At 54.5% G+C, this 27,120-nt stretch overlaps 2 protein-coding genes across 4 annotated transcripts in view; one reads left to right on the top strand and one right to left on the bottom strand.

Annotated features, from left to right (window-relative positions):
- The window catches only part of CHLSN (cholesin), a 72,157-nt gene extending 45,605 nt beyond the window's left edge, over positions 1 to 26,552 (bottom strand). The window contains exons 1-2 of one of the 2 annotated variants that reach the window (XM_081133906.1): positions 26,481 to 26,552; positions 21,495 to 21,624 (exon numbers count right to left, since the gene is read on the bottom strand). In XM_081133906.1, coding sequence (XP_080990032.1) covers positions 21,495 to 21,623 — 129 coding nt within the window. In that variant the 5' untranslated portion in view covers position 21,624; positions 26,481 to 26,552. Of the gene's footprint in view, positions 1 to 21,494; positions 21,625 to 26,106; positions 26,433 to 26,480 lie in introns of those variants that run through there. The other variant, XM_081133905.1, reaches the window with a different exon arrangement.
- GPER1 (G protein-coupled estrogen receptor 1) lies at positions 3,137 to 9,820 on the top strand. Of its 2 annotated transcripts, XM_081133903.1 has the most exons (3): positions 3,137 to 3,319; positions 3,422 to 3,630; positions 5,217 to 7,273. In XM_081133903.1, the coding sequence occupies exon 3, from the start codon at positions 5,475 to 5,477 to the stop codon at positions 6,552 to 6,554; it is 1,080 nt and encodes a 359-aa protein (XP_080990029.1). In that variant the 5' UTR covers positions 3,137 to 3,319; positions 3,422 to 3,630; positions 5,217 to 5,474; the 3' UTR covers positions 6,555 to 7,273. The 2 variants fall into 2 exon arrangements, with proteins under 2 accessions (XP_080990029.1, XP_080990028.1); XM_081133902.1 differs by lacking the exon at positions 3,422 to 3,630 and having other exon boundaries at positions 3,139 to 3,319; positions 5,217 to 9,820.
- Positions 26,553 to 27,120: the final 568 nt, after the last annotated feature.

The raw sequence follows: 27,120 nt of genomic DNA, 5'->3' as shown, positions 1-27,120 counted from the left end.
GAAACAGTTGTGTTTCATTAGATGCTGGACACAGAGTCTGCTGGGTGTGTGAATCTCACAGTCTTCCTCTGTGGGCCCTAATGCTTGCCTGGGCAGGCAGCCCAGAATGGTGCTTTTGAGAGCTGTTGTTACACTCTGGTCACCAGGCTTCCCTGTTCTGGGGTGCCCTGCAGGGTAGCTGGTGCTGGGATGAGGGCCAGCGTCCCGCAGCTCAGGGTTGTCCTGTTTCTAGAAGGCCGTATTCCAGGCTCAGTCAGAGCATCTTCATGCTTTGCAGGCACAGACTCAGCCCAAGACCCCAAGGCTGCTACCACCCTCGGGAGCTCCTTCTCAAGGTCGCTCCCTCCTCTCCAGTGCTATCCCTTGAGGTGGCAACCAGGCTGGGCTGCTGGGACGAGACCGGGGGGGTGGGGGCTCCTGACTGCCCACAGCCCCAATGTCTGAGAACAGTTGTCTCCTATGTTTTACCCGATTTTTAACAGTTTACGGCAGGAGCGCAGGGTCCCTCCCGTGACTCGTGGCCAGAAGTGGAAGGGCCTGAATTAACTCATAAAAACACAACAGGAGATGCCCAGGTCTGGCTGGTTTCAGAATCAAAGGATTGTGGCCAGTTCCGTGCCAGGGCTGCTGTGAACGGCTGACTCCAGGTTAAACAGCAGGAGAGCACAGCGAGCCTGGATCTGACCCGGAGCTTCCAGTGATTTCAGCTAAAGGAGAACTTTAGATCCAACCATGAGAATGAATGGATGGCTCTGACCTTGGCCCTTTGGCAGTGGGGTCCTTCCTTTAAACTGAGCCCTGCATGTGAAACAAGGGGAGGCCCTGCTGCCTGGAGTGGACAGACAGGTCGGGGAGGCCGGAAGCCAAAGGCTGCTAGGTCCAGGCTTCCAGACCCCAGCCCCAGGCCTGGGGCTGCTGCCTAACGCATGGCATGACTCTGGTCCGGTTCCCGTCACCTTGCGTCAGACTGGACACACCGAGGACAGGAGCTTGTCAAGGGCAGAGCGAGGAGAAAGCTTTGGAGCCGCAGAGAACTCAGAGCACACTCAGGGCGGGCTTTATAGCATGGGGGGCTCTTTAGGCCCGAAGGGCACCGACTAGAAACCTTAACTTTAAAAAGACAAATCCTGACTGCCCATCGTCCCAACATCTGAGGACAATCGTCTCCTGTGTTTTACCCAATTTTTAACAGCAGACAAACCATAACCAACTGGGGGGGGCCTCTCCCTGAGGTACAGCTTGAGGATCATAAGGTGGGGCCGGGCCAAGGACCCTGGGTCTTCAGCCTGACATTCCAGAACATCTCACCCATAAACCCCCAGGGAACTGGACGGTCGCTCCCCAGGGCAGAGCCTGGTGTGTGCCACCCATCATGTGCACTCGCGCCGACTTAACCGGGTCCAAGGGACTGAAACCCCCGAAACCAGGCCCGTCCCTCCCACTAGCAGCTCTGTGAGGGCTGACAGTCACTCAGTCCCCAGTGCTCCAACGAGATGGTGGCCCAAGACGTGGCAGCCCCAGCTCAGCCGATTCTAAGCCTCAAGCACAGAACTGGTGAGCCAGCCACAGGACCATCCCCCCAAAGTGAACCCAGCGGCAAATGCAAAGGTGCAGTGGCCTGGAGCTGCCGCTGGGGCAGCAGTGGGGGACAGGCCAGGGTGCACGAATGGCAAGCAGCTATTTTTAAGTGGATGTTTGGCTATTTCAAGGTCTGGCTTCATTTTACTTATTTGTTTAGCTGCAGAGGAACTGGACTTTCTCGGGGCTTCTTTCAAAATGGTGGCTTGGGCGTGTCAGTGGTTTGCTGCTGGCCAGACGCCTACAGTAGGAGCACTCCATGCACGTCCACGGCCCTGGATGTTTAGGAAGCTATAACCCACCAGGGTCATGGCTGGGCTTCCAAAGTTGGAAGGACCTGGGATGTTAGTGCTTTTCCATAAAAAGTTTATATAGAATTCTCTGTTGAAAAATGTATATTTCCCAACACATCTTTGAAAGATGTGAGTTACTACTGTATAGAATGCCTCCCAGCTCATCTGCAATTGATACACAGAACAAGAAGCATGCAGCCTCATTCTGGCCCCTGGGCTGTGGGACCGAGGTGCCCCTGCCTGTCAGGCCCAGGCCCAAGTAGCCCTGGCTTCAAGCCTGTGTCCCTGGGAAGCACACAGGCTCCAGGCGCTGGCGCTGCAGCAACTTGATTTATTCGTGGTCAGTAATACAAAAGATCACTCAGAGTTCAGCCTCCTCCAGATTCAACAAACTAAAAAAGTAAGAAAAGACGCTGGAAAGAAAGGATGAGATCCATTTAATGAAATGTTTACGAAACCGCCTAACTTGGTGCAAGCAGCCTGCACAAGCGGGCCCTATGGGTCCTGCAGCCCTGAACCACACACATCTGGGGATATTGGCCCTTCTGGCAGCTCTGCCAGCCCTTCTCCAGGACCATGGTACAATACTGACCACTAGCAGGTGGGTGCTGGGAACCAAACTAAGTTTGTCCTGACCACATAGGCCAGCACTGGGCAACAGGCGACAGGGCGGTGCCCGTGGCAGGAGGAGGCCTCTTAGGTCTGTCACCAACACCTGCAAGACAGGTGCACACAGGTGGCGTCAGGAGCAAAGGGAAGGGGAACTGAGATGTGGCTAATTAAGAGCAAACGACTCCAATTCCTCATTTATTTGCCAAGATACCTGCTACCTCTTGGGTTTAAGTTTCTCCCTGCGCATATCTATGGAACTCCTCAGTCAGGGTCTCTGTGTATCATCCACACGTTATTCTCCAAACTAAAAATTCACTGTTTAGTTTTAAGGCCAGTCAGTTGCTAAAACAAGCAAGAATATTTAAAGTTTCAAGAAGTGATGGTGGGTTATTACCTAAAGGACAAACAAAACCTATTTATAATCCCCTCAAACTTAAAAACACACACACCTGTATCAGCGGGTGAAGGAAGCAGTTAAACTGGGAACTTCCATGAAAATGTTTAGTGGGACTGAGCTCACTGCCACTGTGTGGGAAGAAAAAGCCAGCAAAAAAAGGGTTAACGCTGGCCTTCTCGGGAGGCTGTCTAGCGTCCAGAGCAGAATGGGCGGCCCTGGGAAGCCTGCATATATAAGGCTGCTCCCTGTGCTGCGGGAGACCTGCCTCGGAATCAGTGGCAATGACAGGCAGGTCTCTGCTCCCAGGAGGGCCCCAGCATTCTTCCACTTGGGTGGCCAGCCCACCATGAGCACAGTCCCGAGGCCAGCCAAGGAGCCCACGGAGGACAGGAGGCTCTGCTCAGACACGACCCAGGCCAGGGTGCTAGCTCTGGAACAGGTAAGTCTGTTCTGGGTCCCCCGCTGTGGGTAGCAGCTGGATGCAGACGTGGTTAGACTAGGCACTAACTGGGGACATAGGCACGAGGCTCCTGACCTCCAGGTAGAGCCGTGCTCCACGGGAGAAAACCCCAGCTCTGCTCTCACGACGTCGGCCTGACTGGAGAGGGAGGCTCAGCACACAGGCTATCTCCAGACTGCACCCTGTGTTCCGGCAAGGACCCGGTGCCTGAGGGACAGGCAGCCACCCCCGCCACAGCACAGCCGCCATACTCTTTCAACAAAAGCACCTGCCTGGCCCAGGAAGTACAGGTGATTAATCTTCCTTTACAAAAACGCACACCTAGTGGACCTGACAAAAATGTGGCTTATTTCTCTAGATCCGGACAAATAGTGGATATCAGAATCAAATGCCATCAGACCGTCTAACGCCCTTAATGCTTACACACTCCCTGTCGTCTCCATGAGGGCACTGTCTACAGCTGTTTACACCTCAGTCCCTGCGCCTTCTCGTTAAGCCACTAGCAGCATCTGTCAAGGACCAGAGACGCCACTTACACGGGATAGAAGGAATCAGTTGAAAGTTTTCCCTGAAGCCCATTTGACTAGTACAGGGAGAGAGCAGGTGGACCGTGGGCCCAATCACCTGTAAGCCCCCCAAGTTCTGTCTAAAGTTCCCCAGAACTTCTATACACAAAGAGCAGCAAACATCTGAGCCACTTTTACAAAGAAGTGGAATAGAGGTCTAAACTAATGACTGTACTCAGATGCAGGAGCCCAGCCAAACACAGGGTACCTAACACGTTAAACTGGCTCCTGACACCACGGCGTGGTTAATCTCTCTTGTCCTAAAGCAGTATTTTCAAGCCATAGGTCTGTGAATGTCTACTCAGGTTTGGCGACACTTTAGAAAAACGGCTCTTAAGGGCCTCGTGGGTAAAATGAACACTCGAATGAGAAAACAGTTCACGTCCACTCTACTGTGACTAGCCAAATTCCTCTGGGCTTCTCAAGCCCATGCCACTGCCATCGGGAGGGTCCCTCGCTGGGGTGGGGCAATCCTGTGGGCTGTAGGCCGTGCTCGCTGCCAAGGGCAGCCCCTCCCCACTGAGACGACTTAGTACCACGGACACGGCCCCTGTCCCGGGCTGACCCACGGAGGATTTCAGGGAGCTGGGTGCAGTGCAGACCCGAGGCCCCAGGTCCACAGAGCCGCCCCACGCCTCCCAGCAGCACAGGTGCCAGCCCTGCAGAAGCCGAAAGGTTGATGTCTTTGCCCACTCCCTAGGTTACTGAGTTGCTAGGTTACAAACATTACAAAAATACATTAGGTGGGACAGTAATGGTCAAACGCTGAATAAAAGGTCGATAGTACTTCCTGAAACAATTACCATGTTTACTCTTTATTCTGTCTTATTTGATAAAAAGCCTCATTTTCAGCATCTAAACTTAGTACCAGGGCTGCCAACAAGTCAGATTTCCTTGATCACTTTATTGTCAGAGAAGAGGCTGCTCCGGTCCCCACAAGGCGTCTTCAGAAAAGCTGGGATTTTCCCTTCCTGCCGGCTCCTCTTTCCAGCAGCTGCGGAAATAAATTTTATCTCCTCTCCCGACAGACAGTAGTTTTCCTAAGATTTCCAAACCCAATCTCATTATTTCACAAGCCAGCTATTCGTTAACGAGGCATCTAGGGGTGAGGATGACTCACTGTCCGTCTGCGGCTCTGGGAGCCCTGGGAGAAAACGTTTAATCTTCTGCCTCCACTCAAGTGGCCACTGTCCCTCCACGATGATACCACCTCCAGTGAGGCCCTTCCCCACCCACCCAGGCACTGACCCGAAGCTCCCAGCCCTGCAGAACGGAACGGAAAGGACTCACTCTCTCCTCTGCTTCTCCAGGTGCCCACGGAGCGTGGCAGCGCAGAGGAGCTCGCCGCACCCTCACTCTCCTCCGTGCAGAGCAGATCCCACTGGCCGCCAGTACTCTTGCTGCCAGGTTCAGATTTGACAAATGTCTGGCTCTCTTCCAAGGGCAGAGCCTTTCTTTGTAAAGACAGACTTGCTGTTTGAGACGGGTTTCTGTGAGCCTCGCGGCAGATCCTGAAGGGCGCACACAGTGGAGGTGTGGGTAAGGCTCCTCGAGCGCCCATCTCTGGCATGGAGACCGACCCCGGATCCTACAACAGCACCCCCGCAGCGCTCAACCTGTCCCACGCACTTGCCGGCAGGGTGCTGGCCAACCAGACGGGCACGCTCTCGGCGCACCAGCAGTATGCCATCGGGCTCTTCCTCTCCTGCCTCTACACCATCTTCCTCTTCCCCATCGGCTTTGTGGGGAACCTCCTGATCCTGGTGGTAAACGTCAGCTCCCGGGAGAAGATGACCGTCCCCGACCTGTACTTCATCAACCTGGCGGCGGCAGACCTCATCCTGGTGGCCGACTCGCTGATCGAGGTGTTCAACCTGGACGAGCAGTACTACGACATCGCCGTGCTGTGCACCTTCATGTCCCTCTTCCTGCAGATCAACATGTACAGCAGCGTCTTCTTCCTCACGTGGATGAGCTTCGACCGCTACCTCGCCCTGGCCCAGGCCATGCGCTGCAGCCTGTTCCGCACCAAGCCCCACGCGCGGCTCAGCTGCGGCCTCATCTGGATGGCCTCCGTCTCCGCCACGCTGGTGCCCTTCACGGCCGTGCACCTGCAGCACACCGGGGACCTCTGCTTCTGCTTCGCGGACGTCAGGGAGATCCAGTGGCTGGAGGTCACCCTGGGCTTCATCATCCCCTTCGTCATCATCGGGCTCTGCTACTCGCTCATCGCCCGGGCCCTGGTCAAGGCTCACGGGCACCGGGGCCTGCGCCCCCGGCGGCAGAAGGCCCTCCGGATGATCTTCGCAGTGGTGCTGGTCTTCTTCCTCTGCTGGCTGCCCGAGAACGTGTTCATCAGCGTGCACCTCCTGCAGCCCACGCAGCCGGGCGCCGCACCCTGCCAGCAGTCCTTCCGCCACGCCTACCCCCTAACCGGCCACATCGTCAACCTCGCAGCGTTCTCCAACAGCTGCCTGAACCCCCTCCTTTACAGCTTCCTCGGGGAGACCTTCAGAGACAAGCTGAGGCTGTACCTCGAGCAGAAGACAAGTGTGTCAACCCTGAACCGCCTGTGTCACACGGCCCTGAAGGCCATGGTTCCAGACAGTGCCGAGCAGCCTGAGGGGAGGCTCAGCAGTGTGGCGTAGACAGGAGCCGCTCAGCACACTCAACACCGCACCGGGGCAAGGCACAGACGGGGCAAGAGCATGCCAAGGCTTCTCCGGGCCTGGAAGCCCCACCCTCGGGATCTCAGCACCTGCACTAGTCGCCCAATGCTGACTGCTCCCGCACAGAGCTGTGTCCACCACCTGTGCTCCCAACTGCAGTCAGGGATGGTGAAGTGGCCGGGCGACCAGCATGGCCCTCACGTCCTCTCTGCACAGACTGCATCTCGCAGCAGCAGACACTTCTGAGGCTGGCCATCGCAAGCCAAAAGGAGGGGCGCTGTCGGTGGAATACCTTAGTTTCAAGGTGGCTCTCCATGAATCTGCCCCTTGGGGAAAAATGAAGACTGAGGCTGATCTGAGCTGGACACTGGCTGATAACCTGCTGTGCACACCGAACGTCCTTGCCCACACCTGGTGAGTAACACTGTGTGCTCAGGCCGCCTCGGCTGGAAAGGCTCCTCTCCAGGGCAGGCCACCACTGCTCTCCGAGATGCCCATCTGGACACTATGCTTGTTTATAGCATCTCTGCAACACGTTAGAGCAAGTGACACTGAGGGCGACACCGGGGCAGCAGCGAGACACTCCAGCTCGCATGGTGACAGTGGGGACTGTGAGGACACCATGTAGTCTTGCTAAACTGTAAACAGTAACAGTGGCTAGCAGCACTGTCAGCTTTGTCAATAAAACCCGTGTGCTGTCTTCCAGGTTCCCTAAGTAGTTCTCTCATGGGGCAGGTGGGGGCTCTCAGAGCCACACAAGGGAAAATGTCCCCCCGCACCACGAGGCTGGCACACTCAGGTGACAACTCTCAGAGGCCAACATCTAAGTGCAGCCACTGGACACAGCCAGCATCTCTAGGTGTCTGACACCTGCTGCACCATCTCTGGGCAAGCATGTCCCACATGTCCTCACTTTTCTAGGAGGTTCTGGCTGTCAGCATAAGCACAGCCTGCAGCCCTGCAACGACAGCTGCAGCCTCCAGGCAGTCAGCGAGCCCACAGATGGGGGTCCGAGAGAAGTGGGGGGGGCCTGTCCACCAGAGCAGGACGGGGGTCCCAGAGAAGTGGGGAGGCCTGTCCACCACAGCAGGACGGGCCCAATAGCCAGCATGGCCTCCACAATGCTGTCCCAGATGCACTGAGACAGCACCAACTTCCAGGAACTTGAGCTCCATAAAAGGCTTGGGGCCTCCCACCATGGTCCCTGGGACCCCACACAAACCACGAGGGCAGGCAAGCGGGTGTGTGATCACGCCTGTGGCCTTAGCTGTCACACACCCAGAAAAACGTCACCTCTCCAAGTTGATCTGATTTCTCCCATTGTCCAGTGGGTGTGGATCTCGCCTGGAACAACGGTTTTAAAAGCCAACAGAACATAAAAGTTCACCAGGCTCGACTGCAATTCTAAGGGTTTCTCCTGGGTGGACTCAATCAAAAGCTTATCGCATGAAGTCAGCTGTGGGGATTCCTGGCGGGGGTCCAGCTATTACGAGAAGGTTGACCATGAACCCCACCAACGTGGAAGGACCCTTCCACGCAGAGATCCTGATCCCTCCCTCCTCCCCTCCCCGCCTGCACAGCTGTAAATGTGCTCGTCCCCCTCTGCCTCCTGGGCCATTTCCATTGGGTGTCGTCTCCTGGAAAGAAGGGGCTATCCCAAGTCTGAGCCTGTCTTTACTTCCCGTGGCCCCTACAACAGGGCTCTGCAGGAAATCTGCTACATGAACCCTGGCCGCTGGCTCTCAAGCCCGTCTCACTCTGAGCCATCACCTGGAATACAGGTGAGTCGCCCAGTCTGCCAGGAGCCTCAGGCTCTTCCAGCGAAGTCACTGCCACAACAAATAAGAGACTGGATATCACTCCTGAGATACAGCCCTGCTCAGAACATTCCATCCTTAGCCAACAATATGGCATTTTTCTTTGTTGATTCAAAAGTATAAATCGTCCAGGAATGAAGAAAACCCCAGCAGGGCACTGTCTCAAGGAGGACACTGGTCTCACTGAGCAGTTCCCTCCAAGAAACAATGGCCGGTGCCCAGCTGATTCTGCTCCTCAGCACGGTCACCGAGGCAGTGAGCACGGACAGTGACAGCTGAGCGCGCAGCCGGAGCCTCCAAGCATAGCAGTGCCCGCGGGAAGAAAGGAAAGGCACACCCAAGTTCCTCTCCCACATGATAGATACTATAGAGAAACTCAATTTGGATGCGCGGGAACTCCTCCAACGTCCACCCTGGTCACAAATTCCTGCGCCCTCTTCAGACAGCCGGCGGCAACCATGTCCCAAGGGAGAGAAGGATGAGCCCACCCGGTGGCTCCTGTGTCTGGCACCAGGAGACCTGGGGACACAGAGCTGCTTGGCAATACCTGCTTCTAAGCCTGGCTGGGGCCGGACTTCCAGTGAGGACACCAGTGCTGGCAGGGCTCTCGGTCTAGGAGCCAGGCTCAGCAAGATGGTGCTGCACACAGACTCGAGCCAGGGGACGCCGCCAAGTGCCAAGCTGCTGCAGGAGGGGGGACGGGAACACACATGTGCATGCACATTCACACCCACATTCACACATGGGCACACTCATGCATGCACATCCACACATACACTCATACATGCATTTACACATGCTCACACACGCTCACACTCCCTGCATGTCACCCACGTCCTGGCTGACCTGGGGTCCCCGAGCCTGAATGTGGGAGCAGCCAGACTGCTGTCTGGAGGCAGCAGACACCTGTATATGTAAAAGAGGGGCACTCGAGTGGCTGCCAAAGTGAAACACCTGAGAGCCCCGTCTCTGGTCCTCAGAAGGTGCAGTCACCTCACACAGAACAGTCGGCCACCAGAGGCCACAGTGCGACCCTGTACTCACAATTGTCTGCCAATGAGCCATCAGGGCGATGAGGACATGTTGGCCTGTGCGGCAAATTTAAGTGTCCAAGCGGAGCCAGGATGCAAGCGGCATCCTCTGGGCTGAGATTCCTCTCAGGTCAAAGTTTGGAGGCAGAAGCTGCATCTGTGACAACTACCCTGTGCCGGCGCAGGTAAGGCAGAACTCATTACATCTGTGGGAGCCTAGCTAGTGGGTGAGAGCAATATTCATCGGAATGACACTTAGCACAGAAACACATGAGCATTGGGGACACCTGTGGCTGAGCGTCACCACACAAACCACCTTCCCGGGTCCTTTCAGCTGGCCATGTCACACATTGGCTGATTAAATTGTGACGGAGCTTGACTCCTTGCATGAAACCCCAAACTTCCTGAGCGCAGGCCTGTTTTCATTTATTACTTGACTGACACCCCCCAAGTGCCCGCCCCATGCCCAGCGCGCGTCTCTGTGTCATCTCATGCACGCTTCCTGTAGTTGAGATGGTTGGTGGTCGCCGCCACTTCACAGCTGTGACGCAGGAGCACCAAGGGCCCCCTGCCTCGGTCACAGAACTAAGTAGAGGGGCCAGAGGCTCCCGTGGATCTGACTCCATGGGCAGAATGCTACTAAGAACCCACCGGTTTTTACAGCAGCAATGTCAACAGAAACTAATTCATAAAATCGCTAGCTCTCAACAAATGCAGCCATCCACTCCACCCGGTTTCCGTGCCACCCACTCGAGCAGTAATCCTACCCTCCCAAGTGCTTGCTCTAACCACTCGCTACTATATCGCATCACCTCCTGGGTCCCATGCCACCCTGCATGATACGCACGAGTTATCCCCACTGACAGTCTCAGAGGGGAGCAGGGCGCCCGAGATCACCAGCCTCACTCCAGCTGCCCTGTTTGAGTGTCTACCAGGCTCCAGTCCTTCTCTGAAGGTGAAAGTGAGGCAATCAAGTCCCACGACAAAGACCTGCTCTCTCCAGGGTCCTGTCCCTCTCCTGCTCCCGGGAACAGAGCCCCTGGATCTGACTGGGCCCTTGGCTACTGGCCGTGCCTGTCGCCCGCTAGAAGGACACCCGGTGAGGCCAGCAGGCATGCGGAGGGTGTGCCTGCATTTTCCAGGTCGCCTCCTTCAAGGTGCAGCCCTCAGCCTTCACTTGGTCTGTCCCCTGCCCCAGAACAAAAACATATGGAGGGAGGGCTCCCTTGGACCATGCCACTGGGTCCCAGCCCTACCACACCCCTGGACTGTGGCATCATGCCCACCCTACCTAAGGCCTGGACTTTGGGACCCGTCTGTGTTACAGCGGCTGGCTGGCCTCCACTCAGTCTCAGGTCCCACTTTTTGGTTCGTTCCCAACACCTAGAGAGTGGGTCTCATACAGGAGCCTGTGCCAGATGGGCACCTGCCCCGTTCCTGGTCACAGTGCAGCCCCTGCCCTGAGCAGCACTAGGTGAGGGCCTGTCAGGGCGCACTTGCACTTCAGGACGGGGTGGGGGGGCGGGGTCTACGAGCTTGGCTTCAGGTGGCCACCATGCGAAGTGGAGACAGCAGCACTGACCAGATGAACCTCCACGATTATTTTTAGCCTTTAAAGGTGTCACGTGTAAGTGTCCTGAGGGGACCACACAGCCAAGAAAGGCCGCTGCGCCCCTGAAAATGCCCACAAGGACAGCGAGCTAAACCAGACACTGTTTATGCTGCGAACAGCAGGAGGCAAGCTCTGTGCCTGGGAAACCGCTTCAAAGCAGCCACTGTTTTCCCAGCTGTGAGGCCCACATCCTGGGAAATCTCTTCACAAAAATACTTCTGAAAACACTGAACAAACACACAGCCTGATCTGCCCACTCTGGGCTTCAGAACCTGGACGGGAGCTTCCTGCATCTGCCATCTGTCAGGCAGGGGCTCACGCTCCTCAGAACCGCAGGGGACATTATAGCAAAATAAGGTGCCCTGGGTGAACCTGGAGCTGCTCACCTCACCAGGACAACCAATCCCGGGATTCCTGTGAGTGGCAGGAAGTGGAGACAACCTGCAGCCACGCTGTGTGTCCTGTCCGACAGCAGAGAAAGGCCCAGCAGTCACAGCACGGGCACAACTGCCCGGGAGGGAACAGGAACACACCCCAGAGCAGCTCTGGGCACCCTGGGGGCAGAATTTCCCATAAGCTCTAAAATGTCCAATCTACACCAGGACTGACATTCTCAACACATCAATGGCATCACCTCCCTCTTCAAAAGCCAAGAGAAAAAAAGATTCATTCACCAGACTATCCCTGCCCACTCTGCCATCAGCCATGGGAGGGACTCACCTCAGCACAGAAGGGACAGTCCCAGCCCCTAGTCTCCCAGGGCCGTCTCTGGACACAGGAGTGACCACCCTGGGCCTCTGGGAACTCTGCAGAGGGATGGGCCACCTAGACCCAGTTCAATCTGAAAAATGGCAAAAGGACTAAAAAACAGTGAGAGTTTCGTCACCTCAGTTGTCTGTGACAAAGCGCCCTGTGGGAGTGGAGAGCCAGATGCACTCTTAGAAACCCTAAGGACGAACCACACTTGCGCTCATGCGGCAAACCTCTCCCCATGAACTCCCCCACTGGCTCTCAACCGCGCATTCTCCTCTGCCGGGGAGGAGCTGTTTTTAAGAATCAAATTGAGTACGCTGTTAGAACGAGCGCTCGTGCACCGCGTCTATAGGAACACAGTTCACCTGTGTCGGGAAGTGGTGCCCTTTCGCAGGGCTGGGATGACCAGAAGAGCACGGATGTTGGAGGCGACCTGGGGCCTGCTTTCCAGAGCTTCCCTTTCTCATCATATGAGGCTGTCTGTTCAGGAAACAGCCACCTTTCCAGGAGGCACTGCAGGGGACCCCGCCTCTCGGGCAGCCCATATCTGTCAATGAGATGCTGTCTCCTCCCACGTGTGTGGTGGTGAAGTTACTTCTTACTCTGGGGCTGAATGTGCTCCTTCAACACACAGTCATCAGCTCCACAGCATTTTTCTGCAAATGCTGTCTTCTTCCCATGTTCTCTGTTCTCTCCTCACTCCTTTACATGTAAGCTGGATCTTCATCTCTTAGCGTTTTGGGTTTTTTGTCTCCATCCCTCACTGTGCACAGTACAGGGCATTTCCTCGCATCTTCCAGCTGCTAACACTCTCTTCAGCTGTGTCTAAACTACTGTTTAACCCGTCCAGTTCTGGATTTCCACAATCATGTTTTTACTTTAGTATTTCAAGTGGATTCCTTCTCCACTCTGCCTGTCCTTCTCGCATGTTGGAGACTACGGGAGAGAGTGCTTTACCCCTCCAAATACCGTAAACACTGAAAGTCTTCAGATCATCCTCTCACCTGCTTTCCCCGAGGACTCTCCTGATGGTGTTCCTCCCATGACTGTGTTTCTATTGTGGGTCGCTCTTAAGGAGAGACGTCTCCCTGGGAGTCCCTGTGGGTGGTTTGTGTTTGTTTCTGCTGGAGAGCCCATGAATTCACTGTTCCACACTGGTGTGAATTTGGGCCTGGTACCAAACCTGGGTACTGTGTGCAAGACTCTTACACACACACACACACACACACACACACACACAAGCGCGCAAGCATGCCCCCAGCTTCCTGCAGTGGGCAGCATTTTCTAAGCCACATTTGAAAGCTTTTGGGGCACAGCCAGGAGGGAGCAGAGGGCCCCGCAGCCTGGGAGCAGTAGAGGGGCTGTTTGTTTAGGGCAAAAGCCATAAACAAAAATAACCCGACTGGGAAAATATTTGACTCATAAAGAAAGATAAAGAGCTGTTTGTATAAAGAGTGTGCTTGCAAATCAATAGAGAGAAGGTAAGTTTTGCATAGAACTGGTAAGAAACACACAGGCCTTCACAAAGGAAAGCAAATGACCAGCACGTATGCAGAAAATGACCATTCATAGTCGTCATCAATGAAATGCAATTAAAACCAACATGAGCCCGGCCGGGTGTGGCTCAGCGGTTGAGCGTGGGCCTAGGATCCAGGAGATCTCGGTTGGATTCCCGGTCAGGGCACATGCCCGGGTTGCAGGCTCGATCCCCAATCGGGGGCATGCAGGAGGCAGCTGACCAATGACTCTCTCTCATCACTGAAGTTTCTATCTCTCTCTCTCCTCTCCCTTCCCCTCTCTTAAATCAATAAAGATGTATTTTAAAAAAACCAAAAAACAGCCATGAGCTACCTTTTCCTCTGTCACACTGGGAAACACGAGAGAATACAGGTCCCGGGGTGGGGGTGGGTGCTCTCCCAGGTGGAGGAGGAACCATGTCCACTGTAAAATATTGAGGCGGACAAGCTCCGCCTACCTTGCAGCACCATCGCTGGTAGAATGAATCTTCTGGTTCCCTCCGTGTGCTTTTCTGTTCTCTCTTTTAATGCTGGTCATGTATGCCTCAGAAGAAATAATAAACACTGCCTTTTAAAATCACATTTTGCTGAGTTATTTTCTGCTGACCACAAGGAAGCAGGGCTCACAAATATCTCCCTGGCTGACCGAGGTAGCAGTGAAAGCCTGAGATGCTGGCATGAGGACAGCTAGAGGGTGCGGGGGCTGTTTTCTTTGGCCCAGAGTGAGGACTGCTGCATCTCCATGGCGGTGGGAAAGCTGCTTAGCTCCTGACTCTCCCGCAGTTCCTCAGCCTTAACAGATGAGCCCAGGACACATTCTAGAGTCTGAGAGGCTCACATGCTTGTGGCCACTCCACAAACAGACCATGTGCCTGTGGCCCCAGCCCCTGCCCTTGCTTCTGAATGATGCCCAAAAAGCTCCTGGAGAAAGACAAGGAAGTCTCACAGGCAGGGCAGACAAAGGCCACACATACGTGGACCTGGCAGGACAGCCCTGCCGCGCAGCCAGAAAATTCCCAGCACCAGCCCACCCAGCAGTCAACAAAGCCGATGGCACACATCACCAACACTGGGAGAAGCAGAGCTCTGCCTGCCTGCCCCAACTGCTAGGATTATGTGGGCTTTCCTCTTCCAAAGTGAGCCACCATCCGATGGCTAACATACAAAATAGGGAAACACCAAATGCTGGTGAAGGCGCAGGGAGGTGGCAGTCCCACTCAGTGACGGTAGAGGGTAAAAGGGGACAGCCACTGGGAAAACAGCCACTGGAAAAGTCCGGCAGTTTCTCCAGATATTATACATGCACATTCCAAACCACCCAGCAATGAGACTCCTGGGCATTTCCCCGGAGAACAAAACACGTTCACGGATGTTCACAGAAGCCTTATTCGTAAAAGTGAAACTCTGGAAACAACCCAAGTGTCCTGCACTCACAGGGCGAGTGGCTGCAAAGGGCAGAATGAGAGAGTATGGTAACAGAGCAGTTCTGTACCTTGGCTGTAATGGTTACAGGAACCTGCACAGAAACACACACTACACACACAGGCGCGCGCACACACGTGCACACACGCGCATGCATGCACCACCAGTGGACTCTGAATGAGGCCTGGGGGTGGCACCAATGTCCATTTCCTGGTTTTGATACCACAGTCTGCTATCAATGGGGGAACTGGGCAGAAGGCACACAGGACCGCCCTGTAATTGCTTTCCAATTTACTGTGTATCTACAATAATTTCAAAAATAAGTTTTCTTTAAAAAAACTAGGCACCCCAATGGCACAGTCCTCCCGGTCCTCTACCTGAGCACTATCAGAAGTGACCTGTTTATGGAAATGCTCTGAGCCCACCTCGCCCACCACCTAGGGGCTCCGGCAGGAAAGGGCCCCTCATGAGCAGGCCCAGCACTTAGCAACAATCCCCCATCAGAACACAGAAGCTGGACGAGCGGCTGGGTGAGACCTGTTTCTGTCCTGTTGGGCAGATTCCCCGCTCCCAGGGGACCACAGTGGATGAGAGAGGATTTGGAGTGCTGGGAGGGGTGTCAGAGGTCACTCACTTCACACACACCCCAAATCCATCTATCACACCCTGAAAACATCCACCCACCTCAGCCAAGCAATTCCCAGAACAAACACTGCCTCTTGTACTAAAGGCTGAGTTCTGAGACACACCCCCTCGTTGGAAGCCAGCATCTTCCTCAAGTGGTTCTCACTGTTCCCTGTTCTGACCCCTCCAGAGAGCACAGCACAGAACCTGCCAGGACAGTGCAGCCTTGAGGACTGAAAGGCAGCGTTGGGGACTCACTGCACAGCTAACCCCCACCCTGAGGCCAGCTCTGCTTGGGCAGACCCCATAAGGAGCCTGAGCAACTGTCCCCACAGGAGGCTGAGCAGCAGAGCTGAGGTGCCCTCAGCCCTCCAGCCTTTAAACCCTGGGACAAGGCTCCACCTGGGACTTCTGGTTGGGGGTCTCTGGTGGTTGAGCCCCCATCTATGCAGATACTAATTTTATATTTCAAAACAAATGCTCTCTCACAGCTCACAGATGCTGTCTTCTTTACTAATTGGCCCTCTGGGCTGCGTTGCCCATGGCAACCTGTCCCATTGCAGCAATGACACACATACTTCACAAGTGTCCACCAGAAACCCAGTGTCCACCGGGTAGGCCATGAGCCCAGGAAAAGGCCTTACTGTCCTCTACTCCAAGCCCAGCCAAGCTTCCTTTCAGGAAGGAGACCCTGGAGCATGGAGCACGGGGCACAGAGGTCTGCACCTGTGCAGCCGGAGCTGGGCGGGGAAGGGCTGCTCTGCAACGAGGACCACTGGACACGCCCCCTAGTTGGGAGCCAGCCTGGTGGAAGCCACACCTGTCACAGCTGCGAGCCCAAGAAATTCACTTCCTGCTCTGGTGGGCTCGATCAATCATTCAGACAAGGATGCAAACCACAGTCCTGGGCTGGTTTGCCCTACCAGCCCGTTTCAGTACATACACCTGATTTGGGCACAGCCTCGCCCACTCATTTGTGTGCCTTCTGCAGCTCTGGTCAGTGTGACGGAGACCACGCAGCCCACCAAGCCCAAGCCCCCGACCAAACCCTGATTTAGACCAGCTCTCTGATGAGGGGGAGAGGGGTGGGGACCAAAAACACTGACCAAAACGTATGAAACAATAGTTTCACAAAGCACCAAAGAGCTGACAAGAGAGTAATGGACCTAAGGCCCACACAGAGGGTGCCCCAGCTGGAGCCCAAACCATGATAGGCAACAGGCGTGGTGCTCTGTCCCGGGGCAGTCTGCAGGTGCCCGAGGGTGAGCTCGGCTCCTGGCGGGCATCTCATTGGTGCCCTTATGTTTCTTCTGAACTCTGCACCGTGTCCTGTGTCACCTGGTCTAAGTATAGTTTTTTATCAATATACCAAAAGTAGTAGACTGATACTCAAAGAGAATGCAAGCCCAAGAAAATTTAGAGAAGGGTTAAGAATGTTTAAAAGGACAGACTATGCACTAAGTGACACGGGACAGCTGCGTCTTTCTTTCAGGAAAAAAGTAAAGTCAGGTTCCCACTTCACATAAAACACAAACATAGACTTTTTATCCTCACTCAAGGATACTTTTTCCACTGCTTTTCGGAGTGAAAGGGAGAGAGACACACACACATCGATTGGTTGCCTCCAGTGCACACACTGACCGGGGCCCGGGATCAAGCCTGCAACCAAGGTGCATGCCCTTGGCTGGAATCGACCCCGGGACCCTTTAGTGTGCAGGATGACGTTCGAACCACTGAGCCAAACCAGCTAGGGCTAGATTTCTTAATGGTCATTATGTTGTACACCTGAAACTAAGGTTATATGTTGATTAAACCTCAATTTTAAAAAAATCAAAATTAAATTTTTAAATTCACCGATTAAAAAAAGCTCCTATGGGAAGTATTACCATGAAAATACATGAAACAAATTGGGATAAAGTATGTACGATATGTACACACAAAAAACCTCTTTTTTAAAAAAGATAATCAATTCAACAGAAAAACAGGCAAAAGATGTGATAAGGAAACTCATGGGAGACGGACATGGCAATTAATAAATGGCTGAAAAACGCCTGTTTCACTGATGAGTGTGAAAGGGTACATTAAAGCAGATGTGCCTCCCCCACCAGGTCAGCACTACCAGAGGCTGGCCCATGGCTGGGCATCCCAGCTGCCATGGAGGACAGGAACTGCAGCAAAGTGGGGGCCTCGGAGGCGTCAGGTATCAGACTGCAGAGCAGACCCTCCCCCTGCCATCCCTTCTCAGGTGTGCATCTCAGGGAACCAGTAACACAGACAGACAATGACACACTGACACTGTTTCCGGGGGCAAACACTGGAACTTCAGGAAAATCACTGACCGTCTCTGGTCTTACCATGTAAATGATTACTACTCTCTGGTTCCCTCTCAGCCCACAAGTCTGTCAATTACAATTCCAGCCCTGGCAACCCTGAGCTCAGTAGTCAGAGTGGAAAACAAAAACAATGGAAGAGGGGAAATTCTGTAAGAAAAACAACCCCGGCTCCCAGGGAGCCATTTGGCAAGATTATCACCCCCCCCCCCCCCCCGGTTTAAGGACAGAAAGTCCGCTGCCGGACCAGTCATGTTTCATGAGGCAAAATACCATTGGTGTGAAGTATTCTGGCTCTGAAAATTCTCGAAGCACAGAGTTCACGAGCTCACTGGCTGCTTTTATAAAGCCTGAAGGCTTCACGCCCATGTAATTCCTACTGGGTTTTCAAGATGACAAAGGAAGGAAGACAGAAAGAGGGAGCATTGCTTCCTTTCCATACAAACAACACGGTGACCCCTGAGGACCTTGGTGCAGAGCGGGGCCTCCTTGGGCCCAGCCGTCCCACTGGTCTCGTTTCAGCTAAGCCCATGGATATACTGAGGACTTGGGGACCAACCGGCTATGGAAAGAGCCCACTATACTCTGAAGGAAAAAAGAGGTTACTATCCTTCTAAAAGTTACTTGTCACTGTGCTCCAAACTCACTTCACATGTAGGACAGACAGTCTGGTCAACCATCTGAGGCCTCTCTCCCAACACCACCACCGTTTACAGTGTGAGAACAGATGCCAAAAGAGCTGGGTACGTTCCTTATATGGTGCTTGGCAAGGTGGCCACCACACAGACAGAGCCACCCACCCAGGGACAAGTCTCAGCATGCACTAAGGGACCAGGGCAGGTGACACCATAGGTCCCTCATCTCTCCTGGTGTGCTCCGCAAGGGGACTTGTCAGGAAACCGACTGTGGTGACCCTGCATCTCTGACTGACTGCTCTGTGAAGCACAGCACCTGCCCCTTGGCACTGCCGAGAATCCAATATTGGGCTGCTGTTGTAAACCAAAAAGTGTTCTGCATACACAACGGATTGTAATGAATGAAGTAAGTGAGAAGAGCCCTGCTATCGCCATGACAACAACGAGCCTGCTCCCCCACCACCCACCATCTCTAGGCAGCCAGAGGTGTGTTTGTAGCAGGGAGGCGGCGGCTCTGCCTGGGTGCCCTCCAAATGCGCAGACACTTGACAGGCTCCAGTGTGATAGCAGCTGCTGCTGTCTCCCCTCTTGTGGCTGGGTGTCTGGGTCAGAACAGAAGTGCTATGCATGTCCTCAGTGAGAGTGGCAGTAGGGGAGGCAGAGGCCTGCAGAACCCGCACTGGCCCGAATGCACTGGAGTCAGCGGCCCATCTGAATCAGCACTTAATCTAACATTTGCTCCTCAAAACCTTTTCTTACAAGGAAGAGACTGGTTCTGGAAGGAACCTCAAGGCAGGACAAGACCTGGTTCTGTCCAGCCCCTATGCGCAGCGCAGGCTCATAAGGAAGGTTCACGAAGCTGAGGCGGAGAGGACTGGGCGCACGCTGAGCCCCAGTGGAGAGCATCACACTCAGGAGGAGACCTGGCAGCCCATCTCAAATGCTGTCTCTTATCTCACATGTCCTCTTCGCGCCGGTTACCATGACGGGGACGCTGAGGCCTCCACAGGGCACCCTCTTCTCCACCAGGCTCAGGCCCACAAGGACCAGTGCAGGTTAATGGCCAGTGAGCGGAGCAAACCAAGGCGCGAGGCCTGGAGCAGCACCAACGGCACCAGCAAACACGAAGGAAGCCGAACGAGGAAGACGAGCGGACACGGGCTAGGGCTGAGCAGGGGCAGGGACACCCCCAGGGACGATGAAGTGTCACCACTTGGGGATACTTCAGCCATCCTGGCACAGGCTCAGGGCGCCGGTGCTGTGGGAAGTGACCACATGGGGACCCGCAGGCCTCCCCAGACAGACATTTCCGGGAGGACACACAGTGGCCCCCATGGGGACAGAGGCATCTCCCTTCTCCACTGGATCTAGAGGCTCTTCTAGGATGGGGCGGTGAGGACAGCGCAGTACTTTTCCACAAGCTCCCAGTGACAAGGAAGTGCTCCCTGGACCCAGCCGGTCCACCCTCCATAAACTTAGGTACAGCAGTCAACGCCATCCTTTAAAGACGCCGGCACCTCTTTTCCCTATTTTCCATGAGAACCAGAGTGAGTGCAGAAACAGTTACCAGCACGGAGCAGGCTGTGTTCAGGGGAACAGCTGCCTCCACTTCCTTGGGAGACTGGCACCCACAAGACAGGAAGGGTCTTGAGGACACAAGCCCCAGCCCAGCACCCAACTCACCGAGACCCCCGAAAACCCTCCAAGTCTCGGACCTGCTGAGCTCCTCAGCACTTTCAGGGAAACCCGAACACTCCCTGCACCCCCTGCTGGCCACTTGGGGCTGCGCCCGGCCTTGATGGGGACTCCAAGGGGTCCCGCTGCTCCCTCCAGGCAGGGCCACCTCCTGCTCCTGGACCCTCAGCATCTGGCGGAACAACGGACAGAAAGCACTGGGCTCTACCCACTGAGGGGCCCTGTCCACTGAGACAGACACCCAGCGCACACCTGGGCACCACAGGAGACTGGGAGAAACACCCCCAAAGGCTTGCTTTTCTTCTTCATTTTCAAATTTCTTTTACTCAACTTGTACTTTAATAATGAAAATCAATCACTTTTAACAAAAAGGACATCATTACTGCCCTCTCAAAAACTTTAACCACAGTCATCAGAACATGTGGCACCTTGAGACTTTCAAGGTGTCCCCAGCACAGTGGCCTCAGGGAACCCACTCCTGGCCCTGAAGCCACGCACACTGATGCTGACATCTGCTCTCCTGCCCCATGGCCCTGTCCCATGTCCTGAACAAAGGCTACCTGTCCCCCTGCACCTTACCAGGCACACTGCCCCAGGGTAAAAAAACTCTTTGGGGCACAAACCATAGCAGGCCTGAAATACTGATGTGGACAAAAGCACCATCGGCAACAAGCCCTGGCCAGCAGGTGGTTTCCAAGTCTTCCTCCTGAAGAGGACTGAGGAGTGGCAGGTCTCTAAGAGTTAAGCCGAGGACATGCGACAAATACCAAAGACTGTCCGGGAAGCAGGGACCCGGCCCCAGGTCTATGCCAGAGCCTCCATTCCCGCTGACCTGTCTACAAAAAACGGGGACAGCGCAGCGCTGACCCGTCTCACTGGAGGAGTAAGTGCCGCTCGCCCACCGGCCAAAGCGCTGCATGATGGTGCCTAATCAAACTCAACTTCCTGTGAACAATCTGTACTATCTTCTGCCGTTTTGATCACCACGCACCAGAAATTACAGACAGCTCAAGACCGGAGCAGAATGCTAACACTCAGAACTCGGTGGTAACAAAAAACAAATTTAAATGTGTACACACATATTTTTATAGCAGATTTATGCTATGCTAGACGTGGCATTTTTAGATGTGAATTCCTAAACACATGTACCCAGCTGTGCTCCGTGTCTCCCTTGGTGCCCTAGGCCACCCCGTTTCCTAGGGCACCATCCAAAGGCCCAGCTCCAGCCATTGACACCCTTGCGCCTCCATTAAGCCATCAAAACCCCCTGAAAACACAGATTTGGTGGCTGAAGGACAGCCCTGTGTTCCAAGCTAAAAGTGATTGAAATCCGTATTGTCCTAAGTTATTTTGGGAGGACACTGAGTATATCCACGCGCACTTGTTCCAAACCTCTTGCCTTCACACAGATGCCAGCACTGAGGCCCCTAACTGTCCCTGCAGGTTAGGACCCAAGGTGAGGACAGATGAGCGTGGCACCTACCTCCGGGTGTGCTTCCTCGGAGCCCCACGTGGCTTCTGGTGCCAGCAGTTTCTCTGTTGCTGGCACCTTCTTCAGCTTTTTGCTCTTTTTCTCTGGCACTCCGGTATCTTTCCTCTTCTGTTTCACCATCCTGCCACAGGGAAAGTAAATTAGAAATAAAAGGTCTTGGGCCATAAAATATTTTTATATTCTCCCATTATGAAAGAAATACAAAGCTATTTCAGAAAATACAAAGAATATATGAAAGTAAAAAGAGCGTCCAATCCCCGAGTTTCATCACCTTAGACAACCAACTTAACAATCTGGTGACTTTCCTCCTCTTTCCTGAGGTTTACAGTTGTTCATATGAAAAATAATACAATTACTAAATAATAACACGAGAATAAACTCTTTCACATACAGCTGTAAATCTACATCTGCACCACCCTGTATATTCTGTATTTCTAACTAAACATGAACACAAAGCTTTTTAACATTAAGAGAAACGTCATTTTAATGACAATCAAAATTTTCCAAAAGTGCAAATCACAAAAATTTGTCTATTTCTTAATTATTTGAGGTTATTTTTATTTTTTGGTATTATGGACTAACTCATGCTTCCCCACCAACCAGGGAGGCAGCCGGGGGCCGCATGCGCCCCATCACCAGGCATTGGGTTGCCTGGAGCCATGAAGAGTCTGGGGTGGCCTCCTTGGAGTGTGAAAGCAGCAGCGACTGGGGCCACGCCTTTGTGGGACTATGTCATGGGGAACCCAGAGAAACAGCAGAGGTCCTGATCCTGAAAGGATGTCTGAGGGGTCGGGTGGAGAGCCCTCCACCTCTGAGTAGGGACGTCTGAGAGGGACCAGGCTGATCTCAGAAGGAGAAGCAGGAACTGTACCAACTCCAGCTGCTGCAGTACAAGCTGCGGCTGAACGCTGGTGGGAGCAGCAAGAGCAGGAAGGAACCCCCATCCCCCACCTGCTTCCAGCCCCTTTGGGTAGAACCTAAAAAGGAGCTGAAAACAGAAAAGCCTTTTGCAGTCCCAGAAGCTGCTGTGTGGGCACCATGACGCGGTGGAAAAGGTGCCTCTGGAGCTAAGACAAGACAATACCCAGCTCCTGCAGAGACACACACACTGTCTCTTCACCACACATCGTACTTAATGGAAACAACCCGATCACACACCAACAAAGGACTGAATAGACAAATCAGGATAAGCCAACACAATGGAATCCCATTCAGTAATTACAATAAATGAGTTCGAGTTGCAGATCCAGAAAGGAAAATGTAGAACGTTGTGCATTATCCAATTTTTTGTTTTTAATCTTTTTAACTGATTTCAGAGAGAGGAAGAGAGAGGGAAAAGGAGAGAGAGAGAAACATCAATGATGAGTCATTGATCGGCTGCCTCCTGCACACCCCCTACTGGAGATCAAGTCCACAACCTGGGCATGTGCCCTGCCCCAGAATTGCACTGCGATCTCCTGGTTCATGGGTCCATGCTCAACCACTGAACACACCAGCCACTATCTAATTTTGCTTATAAGAAAATAATAGAGAAAGCTCCATTTGTATACATATATTCACATAGATAGGAAAATGTCTGAAGGGCATAAATAAAACCTTTGCCTAAAGGGGTGGGATTACAAGGAACTGTTTTTTACAGCTCAGTTTTATTTTGCTTTTTTCAAGGTTCTATACTTGAATAGTATAATTAGCAGTGTGATAAGAAATCTAGAAAGAACGAGAGACTGTTGACACAGGGGCTTTGGAAAGACAAAGAACTCTGCCAGCCAACTACCTTATTGGAGAAATAAAAAAAGTTCAGCAAATATTTACATAATAGTTACTATAAAAGTTAAATCTATATTTATTCTTTAAGTTATTAAAAAGTTTAATCCCTAAGTCTATTTACTAAAAAGGGGGAAAAGACTTTTCCACGTTATATAAAGATTTCTTTTAATAGTTCCAAAAGATGGTGACTTGTGAATTTGAGACAATGTTTATATAGAAAAAGACATTTCCTTCCATCTACAATTAATGGATTATCAACAGGGGGCTGAGACCATCTGATAGGAAAGAGCAGTCTTATCAACCAATGGAGCTGGGACAAGTGGACCCCTACCTCACACCACACACAAAAAAATTAACTCAAAAAGCATAAAAACCCCCAAACCTAGGAGCCACACTACAAAAGCCTAAAAAGAAAACATAGGAGTAACTCTTCATGTCCTTATACCAGACAATGATTTCTTACATGACACCAAAAACATAAGCAGCAAAAGAAAAAAAACAGGTAAATTTGACTCATCATAATAAAAAATGCTTGTGCAGCAAATGATGCCAGCAAGAAAGTAAAAAGGCAACCTACACACAGAATTGAAGAAAATACACGCGAGTCATATATCTGACAAGAAACCTGTACCCAGAATGTGTAAAAACTCTTGCAACTCAGCAATAACAAAATGTATACACACACACACACATATAACAGCCTCACTTAAAAATGGGCAAAGAGATTTAAATATATATTTCTCCAAAGATACACAAACAGCCAATAAGCCCATGGAAAGATGCTCAACATCACTGGTTGCTAAGGAAATGCAATGATAGGCCACAGCACTTCACAGTCACTAGGCCGGCGAGAGTCAAAGGTAACAACAGTAAGTATTGGAGACGGTGTGGAGAAACCAGAGCTCACTCACTGATGGTGGGCCATAATATGGCCAGTCGAAATATTAACATTTTATGGGTAGACGTATAAGAATGTTTATTTTTTCCCTTATACCTTTCTATAATTTCTATAAGAGAAAAAAAGACTTATTTTAAAATACCAGCTCAAAAATGCTCCGTGAAGGAAAGACAATTCCATCAGCACGAAGCTGACAGCCTAGGCCAGGCAGACAAAGAGGCTTCGATCATCCAGGCTGGGCTGCAGTCATATTCAGACAAGTCAGAGCCAACAGGCTGAGGCTGCCAGGGGCCAATGCTGAAAAGCAACTGCAGAGGACCTTACCCACCGCCCCCAGCCAAACTCTAAACCCTGGCAGGCGACAACAAGCATCTCGCCCACCATGCCCATCTCCCATCTTTCTAGCTCTTTCCAGCCACTGCTTCTTGGCACTGTGGGGTCCTTCACCTTCACCAAGACCTACAATCCACTCTCATCCCTCTTCATTCCACTTCCACAACTTCATGTCCGTGGTCCATCACTACAATCTCGCCCTTACACACACTCTCAGCTCCTCTGGCAAAACCCCAACAGAGGGAAACCCCAAAGGACCAGGATGGTCTCACCAGCCCCAAGGGGCTCTCTAATGCTGCCCAGTAGCGCTACCACTTTCCCAACTGCAGCCACTCGCCGGGAGACCCGTCCATTCTTTCCCTCTCCTAATCTCAAGCTCCTGGGTCGCCCCCCTTCTCCATTCTCAGTGGAAGACCTTCACTCCCCATGGCTGAACTTCCACAAGCTCCCCCATCTACCAATCTGTCCTTCTGCCCGGTACAATGGAAACTATCCCCACTCCCACGCAGGCCAAGGGCTTTCCTTGCGCGCTGCGGCCCAGGACAGCGCCCTAAGCCACCCCCCATCATTCCTCCTCCCCTCCCAATGCACCAACCACAAGGTTCCGCATCTTACAACCTGATTCCGTGGGCTCCGCACCCCGCGTCTGCTTCCTTTTCTGGAAAAATCCTCAAGAGCGGCCACCTGCACGCCCTCCTCCCGCCTCGCCCTCCTCCGCTCTCCCACCGGGCTGTCGCCCCACAGGCCACCAGAAGTGTTCTCCTCACACGTGCCAACCACAGAGATCCTGTCCTGGCCGAGCTCATCCCCAGGATGGCCCTAATGCCCCTCAGAAATGCCAGCCTGAGAAAACGAAAGGCTGCCAGAAATACCCAGCGGTCACCTACAAGCAGGGCCCAGCCCGCAGGCCCGCGTGTCCCCCCCAGCCTCATTGAAGAGCCCCGCCCGCCCGTTCTCAACACAGGTCAGGTGCGGCTCAGGTGAGGTCTCGCTCGGCTGCAAGACTCCCCAAGGTTTCCCTGCGCAGGGAAGGCGGGCGTCCTCCCCAAGGCCCACAGGTCCCCGGGCGACCCACCCCGCCCCAATGCGCCCCGAGCTCCCTGCCCCCTACCCTGCATCCTCCCCGCCCCCCAATGCGCCCCGAGCTCCCCGCCCCCCACCCCTCTCATCCTCCCGCCCCAATGCGCCCCGTGCTCCCTGCCCCCCACCCCTCTCATCCTCCCGCCCCCAATGCGCCCCGTGCTCCCTGCCCCCACCCCTCTCATCCTCCCGCCCCAATGCGCCCCGTGCTCCCCGCCCCCCCACCCCTCGCCCTCCCCGCCCCCCAATGCGCCCCGTGCTCCCCGCCCCCACCCCTCTCATCCTCCCGCCCCAATGCGCCCCGTGCTCCCCGCCCCCCAATGCGCCCCGTGCTCCCTGCCCCCACCCCTCTCATCCTCCCGCCCCCCAATGCGCCCCGTGCTCCCTGCCCCCACCCCTCTCATCCTCCCGCCCCCCAATGCGCCCCGTGCTCCCTGCCCCCACCCCTCTCATCCTCCCGCCCCCCAATGCGCCCGTGCTCCCCGCCCCCCCACCCCTCGCTCTCCCCGCCCGCCCCGCGCTCACTTCTCTCAGCCGCGCGGAGCTCCGGGCCCGTCCCCCACACGCGTCGCCCCACCGGGCGCTCTGCCAGCCACAGACGCGCGGTGCGTCTCCCGGGCGCGCCATCGTCTCTCTGCCTCCTCCGGCCCTCCGCCGACCCACCAAGGGCACCGGACCTCTCGCCCGCGGCCCGGAGCGGTGGGAGCCCCGCGAAGCGCCGTGACAGGAAAGTCCGAGGCGGCCGGCGGCTCGGTCCCCGCGGTCCGCAGGGCCGCCGCGAGCCAACGACGCCGAGGCCTCGGCGCGGGCCTCCCGCCGCCCGCAGCGCCTCGCGCCGGGCCCACGGCCCCGCACAGCCCGCCACCCCGCGACGCCGAGACCCGGCCGCGCTCGCCTACCTGCGCGTGGCCGCCGACGCCGGCTTCCGGCAGGAGCGGCGCCCAGGTAACGCCGTCCCGCCCTCCGGAGCGGCGCCGCCCATTGGCCGAGGTCCGCCTCCGTCTCCCAGCGGGCCAATGGCAAGCGGCGGCCGCGAGAGGGCGGGGCCTTAGCGTCATCTCTGGACGCCGGCTGTCGCTCAGGGCCGCCGGTTGCCAGGCAACCCCTCGCCACGTGCGGCTCTCGCGGTTTGGGCCGCACCCGACGGGCTCCGGCCCGAGGTGCGGCTGCCCCGGGGCTGGGTGACCCCGGGCGCGCGGTTCCTCGGACTCCAGCGGGTGGCCGACGCCCGCTGCGCCCGCGGGATTCGTCTCAGACGCCATGAAGTCTATACATGAGAAATGCGGCCCTTCACGCTGCGCCCCAGGTTTCCGTGTCGCCAACGCCGCGCGTGGGCCACGCGGCGGCTTCACGCGGCGGAGCCGTGTCCGCGAGGCTGCCGCGAGTTCAGGCCAGCGGCCGCCTCGGGCTGGAGGCGTGTTGGAATCCCAGCCTGTAAAATTAACCGTCGGGGAGCAGATGCCCGCCCGGGAGAGTTAACAGTGCGGGCGCTTCGGGGGAGGGGCGGGGCGGGGCGCCCCCGCGGGAGGCTCGAGGGGG

Source organism: Miniopterus schreibersii (assembly GCF_964146895.1).
Source record: "Miniopterus schreibersii genome assembly, chromosome: 4".
In the NCBI taxonomy this organism is placed as follows: domain Eukaryota; kingdom Metazoa; phylum Chordata; class Mammalia; order Chiroptera; family Miniopteridae; genus Miniopterus; species Miniopterus schreibersii.
Note: the sequence above shows the minus strand (reverse complement) of the source record. Positions and strands in the feature narration are given on the sequence as shown.